Source organism: Muscardinus avellanarius (assembly GCF_963383645.1).
Source record: "Muscardinus avellanarius genome assembly, chromosome: 6".
Lineage (NCBI taxonomy): Eukaryota > Metazoa > Chordata > Mammalia > Rodentia > Gliridae > Muscardinus > Muscardinus avellanarius.
Genome location: NC_137791.1, coordinates 107,892,825 through 107,915,906, shown reverse-complemented (window position 1 = coordinate 107,915,906; position 23,082 = coordinate 107,892,825). Strand labels below are relative to the sequence as shown.

The 23,082-nt window shown below is 43.1% G+C and overlaps 1 protein-coding gene across 1 annotated transcript in view; it reads left to right on the top strand.

Moving 5' to 3' along the window:
• Window positions 1-321: 321 nt before the first annotated feature.
• TBC1D1 (TBC1 domain family member 1) overlaps window positions 322-23,082 on the top strand; it is a gene marked incomplete at both ends in the record, with an annotated part of 235,246 nt that continues 212,485 nt past the window's right edge. Inside the window, one exon of the mRNA XM_080697261.1 lies at window positions 322-738. Within this exon, the coding sequence (XP_080553387.1) occupies window positions 322-738 (417 nt within the window). The remainder of the gene's footprint in view (window positions 739-23,082) is intronic.

Sequence of the window (23,082 nt, the reverse complement as noted above, 5' to 3'; positions counted from 1 at the left end):
GATTTCCCAGTGGGATCTTTGTGTCCCATAATGAGTGGGATAGTTAGGCTATTACTAGGTTTTATGTGCAATGCAATTGCAAGAAAGCTTTTTCTAGGCAGAGCAGTTATTTGAGCTCACATCCATTTCTTACATTCTTATATTTGGGTTTCCGACTTTTAAGCTCTCTGAAAGTAGCTATTGCGACGACTCCCATTAAATTCTAATGCCTCTGTTTTTTTCCCCCCAGGATTCTGCATCGGGAGTGTGTAACATAGCTTGCCGGATCTAAAATAAGAAAACAGTGGCGAGGTTTGGCTAAGTCTCCAGAACTTTCGCAGGATGGAACCAATTACATTCACAGCGAGGAGACAGGCGTTTCCCAGCGAGGCCTCGGTGGACTTCGGCCTGCAGCTGGTGGGCTCGTTGCCTGTGCATTCTCTGACCACCATGCCCATGCTGCCCTGGGTCGTGGCCGAGGTGCGGAGGACCAGCGGGCAGTCCTCCAAGAAGGAGCCCACGACTAGGCAAGTCCGGCTTTGGGTTTCGCCGTCTGGCCTGAGATGTGAACCTGAACCAGGGAAAAGTCAGCAGTGGGATCCGTTGCTCTGCTCCAGAATCTTCGAGTGCAAGCCTCAGCACGTTCACAAACTGATTCACAACAGCCACGACCCAAGTTACTTTGCGTGTCTGATTAAGGAAGAGGCCGCCCATCGGCAGAGTATCTGCTATGTGTTCAAAGCCGATGATCAAACAAAAGTGAGTTACAGAGGGGAGCAAACGGAGGAAGGCGTGACATGGTTTTTATTGACCAGGGGTCAGGGAATTTATTTTTAAAGTGTATTGAAATGAGTAAAAATAATGCTGCAGTTATACATAGTTTACTTAGCGGAAGTCTGGGTTTATGGAGACATAGTTATAGTTTAATTTTGTTTTGTGATACTGGGGATTGTACCCAGGGGTATTCTACACCTGAGCGACACCTCCAACTATTTTTATTTAGATTTATTTTGTTCTGAAACAGGGTCTTACTAAGTTGCTGAAAAGTCTTACTAAATTGCTGAGGTTGGCCTTAAATCTGCAATCCTCCTATGTCAACCTCCCAAATTCTGGGATCACACACGTGCACCACCATACTCAGCTATAGCTTTTTTTAAACATTTCATAACAGGTGTCAAGAATTATAAATTTACGAACCTGTTGTGGTACACGCCTGCAATGCCTGTACTTGGGAGGCTGAGACAGGAAGATCTCAGGTTTGAGGCCAGCCTCGGCAAGTAGTGAGACTCTCATCAACCTAGTGAGACCATGTTTCCAAATAAAAAATAAAATTGGGTTGGGGGTGTAGCCTGAAGGTATAATGTCTCTGGGTTCAAACCCCAATATCACACAAGAAAAAAAAGAAAGAATTATAAGTTTACCGTAAAAAAACAAATGATAAGTTCGTGAGTTCAAAAATTCTAGAACTATAAATAAATAAGAGCTCAAGTGTCAAGACTCCTATTGAGATGTCTGTTCTAAAGCTTCTCCAACTGAAATGTGCATGCGACTCACCTGAAAATCTCCTTGAAAAGCAAGTCCTGATTCCGTGGACCCCACGGTTACATTTCTCCTGAGCTGCCTGGTGATTCAGATGCCGCCCCTTGGCCCGTAGCATTTTAGGGGGGGTTAAAGTTCTAGATCAGTGATCTTCACGTTCTTTAGTTCCATTTTGAAAAATATATTTATAAACCACATAAAAATACCTTTAGCCTGTTTCCCAAGACATAATGTTCACTCAGGCAAAAGTCATTGATAAGGACAGTGGATAGGAATCTAAGTTTTGATGCGTGTGTGTGTGTGTGTGTGTGTGTGTGTGTGTGTGTGTTTGCCAACTTCACGTCAGGTCTGATTAGCTTGTTATTTTATCTCTTGATGTGTCTGAGAAAAACTTCAGAAACATAGTCAAAGCTCTGCTATTTCTCTGTCCACTTGTGCTTGCATATGATTAGAATTATCTATAGCTCTTTGCAGGACTACAAATAAGTCATTTGTCCATTTTGTGAGAGTTAGTCTAGGTAAGATTGAAATTACCTATATAGCTCCTTTCTCAATTGGACCCGTGAAAGAAAGACAGTTTGGTAGAATGTGCAGACAACACGCACACAAATACAGCGGAGGACCTCACAGCTGACCCCACGCGCGGGCGGAGGAATCCCCCTGCTAGCTCAGGGGCCAGGCGTGCCCGCATGGCTGAGTGGCTATCAGCCATGTACACTGAATGAGAAGCCGTGTCTGTCCACATGGGAAACATCAGTGAAACCTAAGCTTTTCATATTTTCCAGTTAAAAATATAAATAGTAATGCTAATGTTTTCTCCCTGCATCCCATTAAGTTATTTTGCATACTCTCCAGCATGTAAAAACATCATTTGGAAACTAATATTCTTGAAATCAAGTATAGTTAGTCATCCATATTCATGAGTTTTGCCTCCATAGTTTCAATCAGCTGCAGATAGAAAATATTCTAAAAGAATGTGTCTGTATAAAATGTGTACAGACATTTTTTTTGTTCTTATTCCCTCAATAATATAGTATAAAACTATTTACAAAGTTTTTTTTTGTTTTTTTGGGTTTTGTTTTTTTTTGCGGGTCTGGGGATGGAACCCAGGGGAATTCAACCTCTGAGTTACACCCCCTGCCCTATTTTTTATTCTTTATTTTTGAAACAGGGTCTCACTAAGCTGCAGAGGACCTCAGTAAGTAGCTGAGGCTGTTCTCGAATCACGATCCTCCAGTTCTCAGCCTCCCAAATGCTGAGGTTACAAGCATGCACCACCATGCCAGGCTTTACAAAGCATTTAAATTGTATTGGGCAAGCCGGGCGTGGTGGCGCACGCTTGTAATCCCCGCACTTGGGAGGCGGAGACAGGAGGATCGCGCAGGTTCGAAGCCAGCCGTGCTGGTTTACGAGACCCTGTTTCAAAATATAAAAAAAAAAATTAGGTCTGGGAGTGTAGCCTGGAGGTAGAAGGGCTTCCAGGAACCCCAGTACCACCAAAAATAAATAAATAAAAAATAAATAAATAAATTGTATTGGGCATTATAGTTAATCTAGAGGCTGTGTGTAGGTTGTATGCGAATTTTATCCCGTGTGTGTGTGTGTGTGTGTGTGTGTGTGTGTGTGTGTGTGTGTGGTACTGGGCATGGACCCCAGGGGCATTCTACCTCTGAGTTACACCCCCAGCCTATTTTTTATTCTTTATTTTGAAACTGGTTCTCACTGAGTTGCAGAGGGCCTCAGTAAGTAGCTGAGGCTGCACGTGAACTGCGATCCTCTGGTCTCAGCCTCCCGAATGCTGGGATTTAGAAGCGTGCGCCATCACGCCCGGCTTCTATCCGATTTAGTATATGGAACTTGAGCATCTGTGCATGGATTTTGTTATCTGGGGCAGGGGAGGGGGCTGGAACCAGTGTCCTGTAGATAACTGAGGTGGAATAAGCAATGTAAGGAAAGGGAAAAAGGAGACATGAAGAACAAAACAAGAGTGGGCATGATTAAAAATCCAGATTCAGCCGGGCATGGTGGTGCACGATTGTAATCCCAGCATTCGGGAGGCTAAGACAGGAGGATCGCGGTTCGCAGACAGTCTCAGCTACTTAGTGAGGCCCTTTGTAACTCAGTGAGACCCAGTTTCTAAATAAAGTATAAAAAATAGGGCAGGGGCTGTAGCTCAGAGGTCGAATGCCCCTGGGTTCCATCGCCACACCCGAAAAAAAAATCCAGATTCAATGTTTACTTTTATATACTCTGATCACAAACAGCACAATTAAATCTATTATTAGATAATCTGTAGGGCATCCAAGTACTACATCTAAGGGTCATACCTTCCATTAACACCTCCGCATTACATCAATGTAATACTGTTAAAGTTCAGAGAACAGGCTGGGTACAGTGGCACAGGCCTGTAATCCCAGTATTTGGGAGGCTGAGACAGAAGGATCACAGTCTTGAGAATAGCTCCAGCAATTTAGTGAGACTCTGAGCATCTTAGCCAGGCCCTGTTTCAAAGTTAAAAAATAAAATAAAGCTGGGCGTTGTGGCGCATGCTTGTAATCCCTGCACTTGGGAGGCAGAGACAGGATGATCACGCAGTTTCAAAGTCAGCCTCACTGGCTTAAAAGACCCTGTTTCCAAATAAAAATAATATAAAAAATAGGTCTGGGAGTGTAGCCCGGAGGTAGAAGGGTTTCCAGGAACCCCAGTACCACAAATAAATTAACTAATTAATTAATTAATTAAAAGTATTAGGGTTGTAGCCCAGAGGCAGAAGCCCCTAGATCGATTCCTAATACAAAAAAGTCCAAAACACAAAGTAACAAAACGCCCTGAAGAAAAAAATTATTAGATACTTTTCATTATGAACAAAAAAGAAAATAACCCGTGGTAGATAATAATTGATATATCTAGTCTCCAACACAAAGAAGAGCTTTAAAAAACCTTCTTGGGCTGTGTCTCTATCCTGCTGATGATACATGTATAAACACACCTGGCTAAGATGTTTCTACAGCGTTGTTGATCCCAATGCCCTCACCCTACCCTGTCTCCCAGAGTTGTGCTCCTTCCTTCTCTCCATAAAATCACTCTGTACCTCATTGTGACCTGTCCTAAAATTCCTTTCTGTGACGAGGGCAGGGACCCTCAGGATCTGAGTCAAAGTCTACCTCCCATTTGGGGACCTTTTCAGGACTCCTGTTCCCATGGCAACACCAGAGACAATAGTAGATTTGTGGAGATGTACTTTGTACTTTCATTTGTTCATTGGTTGTTTTTTTCACTCAGTGATTGCTGCTCCAGGTACTATTTGAGAGGTCATTAGCAAAGGCCAGCAGTCAGGCAGAAGCATCTGCAAAGACCAGGCAGTTCACGCAGAGGGCAGGATGGAAAGACAGAGAACAGAACAGAACCCACACCCAGAGCGTACAGAAGGCTTTTTGAAGTAAAGGCTAATGTGGACCTAAAATCCGCCACTTCAAAGCCAGGCATCATGGTGCACACTTGTAATTCCAGCATTCTGGAGGCTGAGACAGGAGGATTACGGTTCAAACACAGCCTCAACTACTTAGGCTTCTTGCAACTCAGTGAGACCCTGTTTCAAAATTAGGAATAAAAAATAGGGCTGAGGGTGTAGCTCAGACGTAGCATTCCCCTAGCTTCCACCCCCAGTACTGCAAAAAGATAAAATAAAATAGGACTGGGGAGCCGGGCATGGTGGCACACGCTTGTAATCCCAGCATTTGGGAGGCTGAGACAGGAGGATCATGGTTCACAACCAGCTTTGGCTACTTAGTGAGGCCCTTTGCAACTCAGTGAAACTCTGTTTCAAAATAAAGAATAAAAAATAGGACAGGGAGTAGAGCTTGGAGGTAGAATCCCCCTGAGTTTCATCCCTAGTACCTCAAAAAATTAGGGTTGGGGTATACCTCAGAGGTAGAATGCCATGGGTTCCATACCCAGTACTGGGAAAAAAAAAAAAAAAGCTACCTCTTCACTCACAAAATCAATGTCTCTTTATTACAAATCATGTAATGGTATTGCCCACATATCTCTAATGGACCCACAACATTGGACTTGGAAGCTCAGAGAGGCCAACTTCCTGGATTCTAATCCTATCTCTTTTGCCCATAAACTAGGAGACATCAGGCAACCAAGGCTATCCTCATCTATAAAATGGGATAGATAGATAGATAGATAGATAGATAGATAGATAGACAGACTATATATATATATATATATATATATATATATATATATAGAGAGAGAGAGAGAGAGAGAGAGAGAGAGAGAGAGAGACACTACTATATATAGTAGTATTGGGGGTTGCAACCAGGAGCATTCTACCTCTGAGCTATACCCCCAGCCCTATCTAACTTTTTATTTTGAAACAAGGTCTCATAAGTTGCTGAGAGCCTTGATAAGTTGGTGAGACTGGCCTTGAACCTGTGATTCTCCTGTCCCAGCGTTCCAAGTACTGGGATTACATATGTATGTCACTTCTTCTGGCTTAGTATTTATTTCATAGAGTTGCTAAGGGCTAAATGAGGCAGAATGGGACTTGAAACTTAGTAACCCAGCTGGGTGGTGTTCCAATGGGAGCTGGATGGTGCCTGTGCAGGGTCCTGGGTTTAACCCCAACACTACCAAAAAGTAAGATGAAAGAAAAGAAACTTAATAAGCATTTAAAGACCATACTTTTTTTTTCCAAAATTATTCTTGGCGGGTGATGTAGTTCAGTGGTAGAACGCTTGCCTACCACACCAGAAGCCCTGGGTTTAATCTCCAGTACCATACACGCAGGCACATATACATACACACCACACAAATTGTTCAAGGATGTTTTGCTGTAAGTAGTTTTAGTGCTAATTTCACTCCAAACCATTGGCACAAAGGGAAAGAATGCATGTCTTCCATTTCCCAGGATCCTCATCCTTGAGCAACAGTTTATAAACTATAGAACTGCATAAGTGAGCGTAATGATTCCCATTGTTTGGGAAGGTTCCAGGATGGAATGAGGGGACTGAGCAGTCTACTCGCAGGCAGCGCTGTCTGAGGGCTGAGTTTGCTTGGGGAAAGTTTTTACATGAATAGTTGCTCCGCACGTTACACTTTTGACTCTTTGCCCAAATCTTACACAGCCATCTGTGAACAGGCTTTGGCTAATCTTTTAGATACCTGATAGGAGAAAGAGATTTATAACTAAATTCTGTCACTGGGGCCTCAGATCTCATAAGAAGTAGAGAGTTGGCCTTCCTTTCTGGTTGAAAAAGCCAGGATTAGAATAGGTAATTTCTTCTTAAGTTATTTTTGGTTCTCGTACAATGTTTACAAACAGAAATTATTATTACTCAGAGTATAGACTGCTGCCATCCTGGGCATTTTATAAAAGAGTAATTTGGAACATAGGGAATCGAGGGATTTTTTGAAGGTGGAAACAGGATGGTAAATGACCCTGGCCATGATTCTCCCTTGGCATGAATTCTGTTGTGTTCTGGGGACCCTGCTGGTACACCTCCCACAGCAGAGGATTGTCAGCTATGGGAGCATGATAACTTCCACTGTCATTTCTCTTGACTGTGTGTAACATTTGCTCAGAGAAAGAATTCCCTGGATTAAGGCCGCGTGAGACAGATGAGGTCAGCTTCGCCTGTGCTTGCCATAGGAGACGTATGTGCGTATTTACTGCCAGGGCCGAGAGCCCAGGACTCTGGTTGGAGAGGAGATCCTTTGATCAGCACCTAAATTAATTTGCTGAAGAACAACTAGGGAGAAGAAGAAAGTACAGGGATGTTTTTACAGGCAGGCTGTGCGGTTGTGCTTCTCCTTGTAGGTTGCATAGAAACCCCTGGAGCCTGTTCCAAACAAGGGTTTCCATGACCAAGTGCATTGGGCAAATGCCTCAAACCGTTTGGTTAGAGGACCACTTTTCACTTTTAAAACTTGCTGAGTTTGGCCTGATGTGGTGTCACACTTGTAATCCTAGTATTTGGGATTATAAGTACTTGAGATAGGAGGATTGCAGCTTCACTGCCAGCCTCAGCTACTTATGCCCTCCACAACTTAGTGAGACCTTGTTTCAATATAAAGAATAAAAATAGGGGCTGGAGGCATAGCTCAGAGGTAGGATGCCCCTGAGTTCAAGCCCCAGTATTGGGGAAAAATATATATAATATTTTTAATATATAATATATATAATAATGAGTTTAATCCCCAGCACCATACATAGATAAATAAAGTTACTGAGAATCCCCAAAAGCACTAGTTTTGTGGGCTGTAACTATCAATATTTACTTTATTCAAAATTAAAACAGATACATAAAGATATTGATTTTTAGGGGATTGGGTAGGGGCTAACTGGGCAATGTGTACATGTATGTCTACACAAGTTTTTTTTTATCCCATTATGATGTACGAATACAGTGTACCAATAAAAAATTTTAAAAAGATATTGATTTTTAAATTTTATTTAAGACTAAAAGTAGATGGGCATGGTAATCACAGTACTCAGGAGGCTGAGACCAGAAGATCACTGGTTTGAATCCAGCTTAAGCAGCTTAACATGACACTGTTTTGAAATAAAAAATAAAAAATAAAAAGCTAGGGGTGTAGCTTGGAGGTAGAATGACCCTAGGTTCAATTCCCAGTACCAATAGATAGATAGATAGATGCAATAAACTACATACATATTAATATAAACAATATTTTTGTAAGTAAAAACTTTATTTTCAGCAGGGCATGGTGGTGCACACTCATAATCCCAGCATTCTGGAGGTGGAGGCCAGAGGATCGTGGTTCGCAGCCAGCCTCAGCTACTTAGCGAGGCCCTTTGCAACTCAGTGAGACCCTGTTTTAAAATAAAGAATAAAAAATAGGGCTAGGGTGTAGCTCGGAGGTAGAATGTCCCTGGGTTCTATCCCCAGTACTGGAAAAAAATGTTGAAAAAATATTGTATTTCCTCCAAAAATATTTAGCAGTAAGGTTGGCATAATTTTATTTTCCCGAATCTCTATAATGGCTGGATTAATAGAAGGTGGCTAGCTTCTCACAGCTGCTTCTCCATTCATTCTGTCGTGATAGGTTGTTTTGATTGAGAATACGAAGAAAAATTGGCCTCACAGATATGTAGTAGGAAAATTGAGAGGTTGTAGATATTTTTTGCTTTATTTTACAACTCACCAAGTGGAAGTTTCTTAAAGGTTAGCTGCAATATGAAATCATATCAGCATAATTTTTATGCTTCATTATATAAAATCCATTCGTCTATGTTATGATTCAAAAGATGTTTTAACCATGCATGATTCTGTACCTTCGTGTGTTGATTATTTAGAAAATATTGCTTTTTTGAGTTATGCAAACCACACGCAGAGCACTGCTACTATCAAGGAAACTAGCTGGGGCTGGTGATGCACACCTGCAATCCCAGTACTTGGGAGGCTGAAAAGGAGAATTGCAGGCTTAGGCCAGCCTCAAAAATTAGTGAGGATCCCAGCAACTTAGTGAAACCCTGTAGAATAAAATAAAATAGGGCGAGGAGCATAGCTCAGAGACCCTGAGTTGGCTTCCCAGTACCACAAGAAAAAAGAATTGAGAAAAGAAACAGTGTGTTTCCTATTGTCCCACTGAGTTGTCAGTGTATTAAAAGCTCTGAAAGTTCCTGCAGCAAGACACACTGTTTAACCTTATAGAATCCAGGCCAGGCGTGGTGGCACATGCTTGTAATCCCCGCGCTTGGGAGGCTGATACAGGAGGATCGCAAAGGTTCGAAACCAGCCTCAGCTACTGAGTGAGGCTCTCAGCAACTTAGTGAGACCCTGTTTCCAAATAAATATAAAATAGGTCTGGGAGTATAGCCTGGAGGTAGAAATACTCTGGGTTCCATCCCCAGTTCCACCTAAATAAATAAATAAGTAAATAAAATATAAATAAAAATAACCTTATAGAATCCAATTTCCCCCCAATTATGGCACAATAGATTACATTTTCTCCTAATATCAGGAGAGCCTTGGAACACACGTGGACACAAAGGTATAAAGGTCTGGGTTGAAATGTGGTTTTGAATCTGGGCCTTTGAAAACTCTTAATGGTTGAGCCGGGCGTGGTGGCGCTCGCTTGTAATCCCCACGCTTGGGAGGCTGAGACAGGAGGATCGCACAGGTTTGAAGCCAGCCTCAGCTACTGAGTGAGGCTCTCAGCAACTAGAGACTCTGTTTCCAAATAAAGTATAAAAGTAGGTCTGAGAGTATAGCCCGGAGGTAGAAAACCTCTTGGTTCCACCCCCAGTATCACCACACACACACAAAAAAACTCTTAATGGGTGACCCTGACCAGAACTTTGCTTCCTCACATCTCAAAGAACTCAGAAGCTCAGCTCAGACTAAGGCCTAGATAAATTGTTAAATCCGAAGTCATCTGGCCCTCCATTTCTTCTTCAGTACCACCTCCTCCACCAGAACCCACACACTAGTCTGCCTCTCCGACTGACAGTTACTTTAGCTCATTCAGAAGCCTGTTTACACTTTAGCAGGGCTTGGTGGTAAGTGCCCTAATCCCAGTACTTGGGAGGCTGAGACAGGAGGACCAGTTCCCAGGTTTGAGGCCAGCCTCAACAACTTAGCAAAACCCTGCTTCAAAAGAACAAAAAAAGAGCTGGGGTGTAGCTCAGAGGTAGAACGACTCTGGGTTCAATCTCCAGTAACCGCCCCCACCCCCACACGCACACAAGTTCTATACTTTAATTCCTTTATCTGTGGAGCAAAAAAAAGCCTACTTCCTTTAAAGAGGCTTTGGGGCAGCCACATATGGTGGCACACATCAGTCATCCTAGTACTTGGGAGGCTGAAACAAACAGGAAGATCATAGATTTGCATCCAGTGCCAGCAATTCAGCGAGGCTCTCTATAATAGTGAGACCCTCTTTCAAAAATAAAAAAATAAGAGCAGGGCGCAGTGACGCATGCTTGTAATCCCAGCATTTGGGAGGCCGAGACTGGAGGATCATGGTTCGCGGACAGCCTCAGCTACTTGAGTGAGGCCCTCTGCAACTTAGTGAGACCCTGTTTCAGAATAAAGAATAAAAAAAAAAAATAGGGCAGGGGGTGTAGCTCGGTGGTTGAATGCCCCTGGGTTCCATCCACAGACCCACTAAAATAAAATAAAATAAAATAAAACATGGCTCAAAAAGGCTTTCAGGTGTTCAGAAGAGGTACTTTTTTTTTTTTTTAATTTTTGGAAACAGGGTCTCTTAAGCCAGCAGGGCTGGCTTCAAACCTGCGCGGTCCTCCTATCTCCGCCTCCCAAGTGCGGAGATTACAAGCGTGCGCCACCACGCCCGGCTAAGAGTTTCCTTTTTTATGATTACTTGGCACTAAACTGTATTTCTTATTCTCTCTTTCTTTCTTGTATTGAGGATTGAACATAGGGGCATTCTACCTCTAAGCTACACCCCTGTCCCTTTTTATTTTGAAACAGGGTCTGGCTAAGTTATTGAGGAGGGCCTGGAAACTACCATCCTCCTGTCCCAGGTTCTCGTGTATTGGGATTACAGGTGTGTTCCTCCATGCCCAGCTAAACTGCATTTCTTTTTTTGGTGGTACTGGGGATGGAACCCTTCTACCTCTGGGCTATACTCCCAGACCTATGTTATATTTTTATTTGGAAACAGGGTCTCTTAAGCCAGCGCAGCTGGCTTCGAACCTGCACGATCCTCCTGTCTCTGCCTCCCAAGCGCGGGGATTACAAGCGTGCACCACCACACCCGGCTTAAGCTGTATTTCTTAAAGGACATATATCTGAGACTAAACTGAGTAAACTCCCTTCAGTATTCTGCCAGCTACATCCCAGCGCCCCCCTTTTTTTGCAGTACTGTGGGTGGAACCCAGGGTCATTCTACCTCCAAGCTACACCCTCAGCCCTATTTTTTATTCTTTAATTTCGAAACAGGATCTCACTGAGTTGCAGAGGGCCTCACTAAGTAGCTGAGGCTGTCCTTGAAATGTGAAATGCGATCCTCCCGTCTCAGCCTCCCAAATACTAGGATTGCAAGCGTGGGCCACCACCCCAGGCCCCAGCCCTTTTTATTTTTTATTTGCAACAGTGTCTCTCCAAGTTACCGTGCTTGGTCTCCCAAGTACTGGGATTACAGATGTGCGCTTCTGCTCTGATCTATACTACTAGGTTTAAGATAACTTAAACTATTCCTAAATGAGCAATAGATGCTTCCTTTTGAAATTTCCAGTAAAAGAAAAAAACAAAAAAACAATGTATTCAACCCCCTCCCCTCCCACCCATATACACAACCTGGGGATCTGTCTTAGAAGAAACAATGTATTGTTCATGAAGCCCTGTAAACACCTAGTCTTCCAGAAACTGCATGGTACGTACAGCTCCGTCACCCAGCCTCTCTGGCCTCCCTTACCTGGCATATGAAATGAGACGAAGACCTAAAGCTGCCTTCCTGCAGTGGGAGGGGTGATGCTTTTCATTCTCCTCCCCCCAGAGTTACTTTGGTTGTTCCATTACTTAATTTCGGAATTTTTTTGAATTTTATTTTTGGCCATAAATTTGTTTAGGCTGCATTTTTGTCCTCAGTAATTTGCCTTAATACTATTCACCTTCCGCTCAGACTGTCAAGTTAGCAATTTGCATCCGTTTCAGGATTTTTGTAGAGCCTGGCTGCCACCGTGTCTCTTGCTTGGCCGTTGTATTCGCCAGCTCATTACTTTCTTTGCGAGGATGAAGACAGAAAATTATAGCACCAGCAGGTGCAGCTTGTTCCCGAGGGTGATGGTTCTGAAGAGCATAGTAGTATTTCTCCAGTATGCCTGTCTATTCTCTCTTCTGCATGTGGTTGTAATGATTTCTAAATTCCAGGGATTAGTCTCTGTGTTTGCTACTTGGGGGACATTTCTGAGAAGGCTTTGTTAGATTTGCTCTGGAGGACTTTTTGTCTATGTTAAATTCCCACATGGATCCTCTCATCTCTTCTTGTCGATTACGTAGAGTTTCCTTTGGGTCTCCACGCGGTAGCTGTGACTCAGGGCACGTGTGCGGTGTCTGCTAACCAACACTTGACTGACTGCCCCTGCGAGGGTTCACAGGGATTTTTTTCATCTATAAAAAGAATGTCCCAGACTGCATGAACTCCGAAGTATTTGTTGGAAGGTTTGGGTTTATGACACTGGATTGATTACATAATTTATTTTTGACTTTGAAAAATGAGTCTGAGGGCTTCAGAGGCATCTACCTTGTAAAAGATGTTCAAATTATTTTTTAAAGTTTTTTTAATGCATATTAAATGCTTTGCATTTTTCACCAAAGGCTTGGGGTTCGATAATTATTTTTAATAGATTCATTCCTAAGAATAGAATTTTAAAAGTATCTTGAAACTAAAGTTGACTTGTATCGTAAAAGGATTTATTTATAGCCTAGACCTTTAATGTCCAGTTCAGTAATCAGGAGCCGTGTGTAGCTACTGAACCTTGGAAATGTGACCAGTCTGAACTGAGATGTGCTAAAAGTATAAGATCATAATGGATTTTGAAGATGTCGTTTGAAAAGCAGAATGTAAAGTATTTGATTTTAAATACTGATTATATGTTGGAATGATATTTTTATTATATTTTTATTTGGAAACAGGGTCTCTTAAGCCAGCAAGGCTGTCTTCGAACCTGCATGATCCTCGTGTCTCCACCTCCCAAGCGTGGGGATTACAAGCGTGAGCCACGCTTTGGATATGCTAAATTAAAATAACTAGCTAGGCGTGGTGGCACACTCTTGTAATCCCAGCCCTTGGGAGGCTGAGACAGGAGGATCGCGCAGGTTCGAAGCCAGCCTCAGCTACTTAGTGAGGCTCTCAGCAACTTAGTGAGACCCTGTTTCCAAATAAAAATATAAAATAGGTCTGGGAGTATAGCCCGGAGGTAGAAAGCCCCTGGGTTCCACCCCCAGTACCACCAAAGGGAAAAAAAACTATATCCTTGAAGTTAATTTTTAAGTAGTTATGTATTTGACTGTTTGTAGTACTGGGGATTGAACCTAAGGGCATTATACCTCTTACCTATATCCTCAGCCTGATTTTATTTTTTATTTTGAAATAGGGTTTTGCTAGGTTAATGGGAATCCTACTACTTGCTGAGACTGTCCTGGAACCTGCGATCCTCCTGTCTCAGCCTCCCAAGTACTGGGATTATTGGTATGCCCAGCCACGCCTGGTGCTGTATTTAATTAGTTAGTTAACTAATTTATCTTTGTATGATACTGAGGCTTAAACCCAGAGGCTCTCTCCCAGTGAACTACCCCCACTCCCAGCCCTTTTTATTTTTAAAATATTGAAGCAGGTTCTTGCGATATTACCACACACTGGCCTTGAACCTACCGCCCCCCTGTCTCAGCTTCCCAAGTACTGGGACTACAGGCATGCGCCACTGCACCCAGCCTAATTTTATCTTTTAAAATATACCTGCTAGGAGATTGAAAATTGCCTATGCAGCTTGCATCCTCTAAACATTCATCACAGAGGGGCCACAGGTTCCTGCCTTGCTGTCTTTTATTTTTAATTAATCGTGTGTGTGTGTGTGTGTGTGTGTGTGTGTGTGTGTGTGTGTGTTACTGGGGATGGAACCCAGGGGCATTCTACCTTCGAGCTACACCCCCAGCCCTATTTTTTATTCTTTATTTTGAAACAGGGTCTCACTGAGTTGCAGAGGGCCTCACTAAGTAGCTGAGGCTGTCATTGAACCTCGATCCTCCTGTCTCAGCCTCCCTAATGCTGGGATTACACGTGTGCACCACCACACCTGGCCAAAAATTAATCTTTCATTGGTGCATCTTATTTGTTCACCCTAGTGAGTTTTGTAGTGACACATTCATTTGTGCATACGGTGTCACTTGGTCTGTTTCCCTCCCCACTCTTCCTCCTTTTCCCTTTTCTTTGTTGTTGTTTGGTTGTCAATGATAAAAATTTTGCTCAGAATTCTTCTGTAAAGGTCATATTCAAAACTACAGCTGTTCCTACGTCTATCCATGGTAGTAGGTAAGAGCTACAGGAACCGCTCTTCCAGGGCAGACTGAGGCCCGTGACCTGGAATGATCGTGCTCACTCGTGTGCTCCCCTCTTGACCTCTACCCGCCTGCGTTAGCTCTGAGGGAGCAGGGCCCTGGCTTGTCTCTTCCCTGCTCTGCCTGAGATGGTGCATGGCACAGGAGGGAGGTACTGCGTGAATGAATGAATGGGTGAATGAGTAAGCGAATGGACCTTACCTGTGTGCATGCATTCATGAGGATGCATTCTTCCTCTCTATTTTTTTTTTTTGTTATTGTTGTTTCTTTTATCTTGATACTGGGCATTGAACCCAGAGACATTCTACTTGTGAGCTATATATATCCTCAGCCCCCTTTTAAATTCATTCATTCATTCATTTTGTGGTACTGGGGATCAAACCCAAGGGCATCCTATCTCTGATCAGCACTCCCAGGCTTATTGTTGTTGTTGTTGTTGTTGTTGTTGTTGTTGTTGTTTTGAAATAGGATCTCACTAAGTTTCTGAGAGTCCCCTGACATTGCCGAAACCCTCCCTGAATCTGTCAGCTTCTAGTTTCAGCCTCCCAAGTACTGGGATTATAGTCATGTGCCACCAAACCCAGCTTACTTTTTAATTTTTTGAAACAGGGTCTCTCTAAGCTGCTGAAGTTGGCCTTGACCCCAGGATCCTCCTGTCTCACCCCTGTCTACCCCTAGGATTATAGGCAATAATCTACTAGCTATTACTTTTTTTATTTCTTTATTTATTATAATATTTACTTATTTATTTTTTTAACCTGATCTCTCTATATATCCTCTTACACTAGTGAGAGTTTTCTAGAGAAAAAGAACCAGTGGGACATGTGTTATAAAGTATTGCTTTGCATGATCATGAAGGCTTAGAAGTGCCATGATCTGCTGCCTGCACACCAGAGGAAGCCAGTGGCATAGTGCAGGAGCAGAAGAGCCAGTGGCATAGGTACCAGTCTGTGTCTGAAGGCCTGAGCACCAGGGGCACCCAAGAAAGGAGAAAACCAGTGTACCAACTCACATAGCAGAGAGAGAATTCGGCTTACCCTGCCTTTCCCCTCTATTTGGGCCCTCAAAGTTCTGGGTGATGCCCCCAGCACTGGCGGATGCCTGCTGCCCTCAGCCCACCAATTTCAGTGCCAGTCTACCATGGACACACCCAGAATTAATGCTTAACCTAATCACTGGGCGGCTCAAGGCCTAGCCCAGTGGACGCTTGACATGAGCTCTTAGGCCCATGGTGCAGCTATGTCCCTTCATCAGCATGCTTCTGGGTTCAGTCCCCAGTAACTCCCCCCCACTGCTGAATATTTTTATAGATTCTGTTCTCTTTATTTAAACAGATGTTTTTGTCTATATAAACAGATATAAAATGAAATCATTTTATATATTCTGCCTGCCATTTCTCTCTGTATGTCTGTGTGTAGATGCAGATGTAGATTTTGGCATGTTTTATGGCAGTACAGGTGCATTCTCTTCGGCAGTTGCGCAGTCGTCCTTTGTTCATATCACAAAGAAAGGAATGTTTTTCAGAAGCCAGGCTGGAGGTGCACGCTTGGAATCCCAGTACCTTGGAGGCTGAGACAGGGGGATCACAGTTTGTGAGTAGCCTCAGCTACTTGGTATTGCCTTTTGCAACTTAGTGAGACCTTTTTTCAAAATAAAGAATAAAGAAAAAGAATAGGCTGGGGGTGTAGCTCAAAGGTGGAAATCCCCTAGATTTATTGGGGGGGGGGGGAGAGAGAGAGAGAGAGAGAGAGAGAGAGAGAGAGAGAGAGAGAGAGAGAAAAGAAGAAGAAGAAGAAGGAGGAGGAGGAGGAGGAGGAGGAGGAGGAAGAAGGAGGAGGAGGAGGAGGAGGAGGAGGAGGAGGAGGAGGGAAAGAAAGAAAGAAAGAAAGAGAAAGAAAGAAAGAAAGAAAGAAAAGAAGGAAGGAAGGACAAGACACAAGCAAGCAGGCATTCTGGGACTGCATCAGAGCTGCTGTGTGGGCAGGGCGTCATCTCTGATTAGCTTTGGTGAGTCATTTTGGTTATGATGAGGGAATATGACCAGCATGGACTGAAAGTGACTAAGAAGCGTCTAATCTGCTTATTATACAAAAGGGATAAGATTTTGGAGAAAGCCAGGCCTCAGCGGTATAGGAAGCTGAGACAGAATGAAAAGTCATGTATTTGATGACAGTGTGGGAGAATGACTAAGGTTTTTAGTTGTTGTTTGGTTTGGTTTGGTACCGGGGATTGAACTCCATTGTATTCTACCTCTGAGCTACACTCTCAACCCTATTTTATTTTTTAATTTAAAATAGGGTTTTGCTAAGTTGCGGAGGCTGGCCTGGAACCTACAATCCCATCTCAGACTCCCATGTACTGGAATTACAGGTGTGCACTGCCAGGTGCAGCTCCTTCCCCTCATCTCTTTTACCCCACATCTACAAACCTCTCAACTCTAAGAGGTGAGAGTTTAATTTGCAGCTTATTTCCCATTTCTCCTATTTTGGGGCAAGAGTAAAAGACTCCTCCATTGTTTAATCCATGCTCTGTCTTTTTTGTTTTGTTTTATTGTCCCACAATAAAAGGAAAAAGGAAAAAGCAACCCAGCCTTTGACTTCAGAAATCAGTACCACTCCCCACCTCAGCAAAAGCACACTAAGAATATTTGAAGATAATCCCCTTAGCAGCGGGCACGGCTCAGAGCCCACATTTGCCCTGTGCTACGTCTATGATGTTACATTTCAAACCAGAGATTACCTTTTGGTCATGATGGCATGCCTTCACGGAATCCAGAGCTTCAAAACAGCAGCTGGAGACAAATTGTACATGCAAGTGAATGCGTGACACGCGCACGTGACTGCCATCCTCACATCTGATTTATACCTCTTGGATTTCTAAAATCTATTCTTTTTTTAAATTGGAATTTACTTTTAACTTGAGTCTTTCTTTTTTGGTGCATGATAATCATGCATAATGTGGATGTGCAGATGCTAGAGAGGGGCCCAGAACTCACGGAGCACTGCCCTCCAGGGCCCACTCCCCGCCCCCTGTGTCTTTGACACCGGCTTTGGTAGCTTAACATATGGCTTGTTCCAGATTGTCGCCTCCTTTAGGTCTCTCTCCCCTCAGTCCCTCCCCTACACTCCCTCCATCACTCTGTGGAGTCTGTGTTCTTCTGTCTGATTTACCCCCATTTTCCAATTTCTGTCTAGCCTCCACATTGGAGAGAAACCATTCAGTTATTTGCCTTTTGAGACTGGCTGCTCTCACTCAGCGTAATATTCTCATGTGCCGTCCATTTTCCTGCAAATGACATAACTTTGTTTTCCTCTATGACTGACTAAAATTTCATCATGTGAATATGCCACAATTTTGTGATCTATTCTTCTGTTGATGGACACCTCAGCTGGTTTCATAATTTGGCTATTGTGAACTGTGTTGCTATAAACATGAGTATGTATGTATTGTTATCAAATTCTGACTTCAATTCCTTTAGAAAGATGCCCAGGAGAGGTATTTGAGGTTTTTGAGTTATATGGTGGTTTCATCCCCAGTCTTCTAAGAAACCTACATACTAATCTCCAAAAACAGCTGTACTAGTTTGCAGTCCCGCCCACAGTGTTTAAGTTTCTGTTTCCCCACATCCTCACCAGCATTATTTTTTTTTATGTGTGTGTGGGTCTGGGGATGGAACCCAGGGGCATTCGACCTCCGAGCTACACCCCCTGCCCTATTTTTTATTCTTTATTTTGAAACCAGGTCTCACTGAGTTGCAGAGGGCCTCACTAAGTAGCTGAGGCTGTTTGCAAACCGCGATCCTCCAGGTCTCAGCCTCCAGAATGCTGGGATTACAAACGTGCGCCACCGCGCCCGGCACCAGCGTTAATTATTGCTTGTGTTCTTGATGATCGACATCTTACTCCTTTTATCATATCATGGATTATCTTAGGCTGCTCAGGATAAATGGGGCGGCTCTCACTGACTTTTACAATGAGGAAAGGAGGGAAAAAAGCATTGCTTCATATTAGAAAGCCATAGATAGCATTCATGCCTTATGAAGAAAATAAAAGTATGCTAAGTAAGATTTTAGGTTTTTCTTTATTGTTCATTACACTTTAAATAGTGAATGGAACCAATATTTGTTTCTGGTATTTTCTTCATAAAGCTGACCTTAGGAATTTTATTTTATTTTTTTTTTTGTGGTACTGGGGTGGAACCCAGAGACTTTCTACCTACTTCCGGGCTATACTCCCAGACCTATTTTATACTTCATTTGGAAACAGGGTATCACTAAGTTGCTGAGAGCCTCACTCAGTAGCTGAGGCTGGCTTCGAACCTGTGTGATCCTCCTGTCTCAGCCTCCCAAGCGCAGGGATTACAAGCATGTGCCACCACGCCTGGCTTAACCTTAGGATTTTTGATGAGTCTCCAAAATAGAACTCTAAAGTTGGACTTCATCTGCCAACTAATTACAAATAATATTTTTATTACAGGCCATATTTTAAGATTGTTTTTGAGATTGTCATTGGTAGGGTAACGTATGTACACAGCATCATTTCAACCTTGCCTTCTTTACGTCCCTATTCTTCTCCCTTCCCAAGCCACCTTCATAACTCCGTATGTTCATGTTTACCTGTTACATTTCTGTAATATGTAATGAAATTATAACACAATGAATGTGTGACTTGTTTTATTTTGTTTTGTTTTATGAAGCTGGGGCTGACCATGGGGCCTCGTACGTGCCAGGCACACACCTTCTCTACCACTGAGCTCCATCCCCTGTATAGCATTTTTTAAGATATTAACTACCACAACCTAAAATAATTATTGAGAATTGTTGAATAAATTTTCCTTTAAGGTTTTAGATGATGTCTACTCCTTATAACAAATATCAACTGCAGGGGGAAAAGTGGTGCAAGGAAATCATTCCTGCCTGGAGGCTCGAAATGGGTTTTTGTTTTTGTTTTTTGCAAGCATTCCACCACCCAACCACCTACCATCCCTGGTGGCCTAAAGATTTATTCCCAGACCCTTTAAAAAATAATAACTGGAGGCCAGGGGTGGTTCGCAGACAGCCTCAGCTACTTAGCAAGGCCCTTTGCAACTCAGCAAGACCCTGTTTCAAAAATAAAAAGACTCAGGCCGGGCGTGGTGGCGCACACTTGTAATCGCATCATTTGGGAGGCTGAGACCAGAGGATGCAGTTCGTGGACAGCCTCAGCCACTTAGGCCTTTTGCAACTCAGTGAGACCCGGTTTCAAAATAAAGAATAAAAAATAGGGCTGGGCGTGTAGCTCGGCAGTTGAATGCCCCTGGGTTCCATCCCCAGTACTGCAAATAAATAAATAAATAAATAGACTAAAGACTAGGGCTGGGGGGTGTAGCTCAGAGATATAATGCTCCTAGCTTCCATCCCCGGTACAGCAAAAATATACATATGTATATAAATATTAACTGGAAACAAGCATCTTGGAAATGAAAGTTTCAAAAGAAGAAACCACCAAAAGAATATTAAAGCTACAGGTGTTATTTTGATCAGAGGGTTTTTATTCAGCTAGCTACTGGGAAAAGAACAACTACTCCTTTTTAAGACTCCTACCACGATCACTGGTTAGAAACTGCCTGTGCTTATTTCTCAAAATAAAACTCTAATGTAAATGCAGAATCTGCCGCATCATCTGTTTTATCGACTAGATATCAGAGCTTCCCCCTCTTCTGACTATCGGTGCTAAGTGTCTGCATTAAATAATGTATACTGACATTTCAAGTTAGCCAGTTATTTTCATCACAAGCAGAATGTTCTTTCTTCCCTCTTTCATTTATCTTATTTTTACACTTTTATTGATAGGTTGTAATTACACATCATAGTGGCATCCGAAGTGACACATTCATACATGTCCACATCACTTGGGGAATTTCCCTCCATATCCCACCCTGGCCCCTGCTTCTGCCACCCCATAACGTCAGTGAGGTTGGTAGTGCTACCTTCATATAAGGACAGAATGTTCTTATTAAGCTTTTGTGCCGGGGGTGGTGGCGCACACTTATAATCCCAGTACTTGGGAGGCTGAGATAGGAGAATCACTGTTCGTGGACAGCCTCAGCTACTTAGTGAGGCCCTTTGCAACTCAGTGAGACCCTGTTTCAAAATAAAGAATAAAAATTTGGGCTAGGGGTGTATCTTAGAGGTAAATGCCCCTGGGTTCCATGTTCCATTCCCACTACCGCAAAAAAAAAAAAAAAAAAAAATAGGACTGGGAATGTAGCTCGGAGGTAGAATGTCCCCAGGTTCTATCCCCAGTACTGAAAAATCATCATCATCATCATCATTATCCATCATCACAACTCATTTGCATGGTTCTTTGTGATTTACAAAATACTTCCACATACATCACCATCTATAATATATAATAGACTTGTCCATCTTTTGATATGACACTATAACCAATTTGCAGTTGTTTAGGATGGAGGTTCAGACACACAGTGTCCAAGATGCCTGTAATTCAAGCCCTTCTTTGATACTGATGAACCCGAAGCTAAGAGGGACTTAATATCTTGTGTCAAATGTCATTGCTACTTAGCAGAGTCCTGGCACTAGAAGCCTGTTTCCTGAGTTCTGCGGCCCAATTCTAATTACAGGGTGGAGACTTTAATGAGGCTCAGGTAACCCTGTTAAAACTCAGTGTGGAGAGCCGGGCGTGGTGGAGCACACTTGTGATCCCAGCATTTGGGAGGCTGAGACTGGAGGATCGTGGTTGGCAGACAGCCTCAGCTACTTAGTGAGGCCCTCCGTTAGTGAGGCCTAACTTAGTGAGACCCTGTTTCAAAATAAAGAATAAAAAAAAACAGGGCAGGGGGTGTAGCTAAGAAGTCGAATGCCCCTGGGCTCCATCCCCAGACCCGAATAAAAAAAAAAAAAAAAAAAAACAACAGCAAAAAACTCAGTGTGGAGGAATTTTGGCCCCTGGCCAACTAAGATACTGTGCCTTTAAACCATACCAGCACATGTGCTAGTTGCTGGTCACCAATAAACCAAACTGGAGGCCCTCCGCCCTCATCTGTGGAAATGGCTTAAGCCTCCTTCATTTGGTTCCCATGCGTGACTTCTGCTCTTAATGCCTTTTCTGTTTCCAACTTGCTTCCTACTCTTTGATCTTTGCCTCCCACGAGAGGGCATCAGTTTCTCTTCCCAAGCAGTGTCTTTTCACACTTGATTCATGAACAGCACCTCCTTGTAGCCCTCTGGGGAGGATCAATGGCTAATTAGAATATTCTGTTACCTCGGCCTTAGTGATTGGCTGAGTGGTGGGCTTGTGATCCAAGCCAGGCAAATCAGAATCAGTCCTGGAAGGAGAATCTCTCTGCTCTGCTGGGTCTGCCCAGAATGACCTGGCCACTGAGGCCACAAGTCTTTTAACATCCTCCAGCCTGACTGGAGGGGGCGCTCTCCCTTCATTTTTCAAATGTACAGGCCAGTAGAGTCCCCATTTATGTTTCTTTCCAGATGAGTGGCAGTTGAAACCACAGAACATTATTTCTTCTTCTCTCTCTTCCCTATAATCGTGCCACTCAGAGAGAATTTTTTATGGAAGCTTAAATTAAATTAATAAATGATATAATATTCTCTACTAGAAAAGATCAAAGTAGTTTGGTATCAATTTACCCAGTAAAACAAAAGAAAAAAATTGTCCCTAAAAGTCTTCCCATCTACCTTTGACATGTTTAAATTATTCAGTTCAGTTACTGCAAATGTATGTCTTTCTGTTTGGAGGACATTCATCCTGCGGAATTTGCCAGATGGTGCTCTGGGATGGTGCTAGGATTATCCATCATCATTAGAAGAAAATGCCCCATAATCTATCCGTATTAGGTCTAACTGTTTGGATGGGATGTGTGTGCTTTGGAAGGCACCACGTAGGGAAAGCATGCAGGAAGAACTCCCCAAGGATTATCGTGAGTGTTAGCAGCACACGTTATTATCTGAAAGCTAATGCCAGAGGCAGAGATAATGTCGATAATGTTAGATACGGAGGTCTCTGCCTCCATGCTCTCTGGAGTATTCTCTGCCTCCTGTCGCTTTAGGTCTGATCGCTGTGGCTCTGTCTTAAAGCATTAGCACTGCTCTCTAGAAATGTTCAAGTCATATGGCACCTTCAAACAAATTAGAAAAAGGAGGCTTTTCCTTTGGGAGAGGTGGCCCTGCTCCACAGCTTGGCAGCAGAGCCATGGTGAGTTCATTTTTCACTCGCTTCCTGGGGCAGCCAACCTTGTTCAGGGGACAACCCATACTCTACGTAATGGTCCCTGCTCTGTCTGCCTGAGGCTTGCTGGCCTCTGGGCATGTGTATGCTATAGATATGCTAGACTCAAGTGATGTACCCCAATTCTAATCCACCAATCCCCTGGTGATGTGGCCTCAATTCAACATATATTTACTAAGTTCTTACTGTCCAATCCAAGATTCCACAGAAAGCTGCCTAGACCCAGACATCAGCTCTGCCTTCTCCTTGGTCACTGCCACCAGCAACTC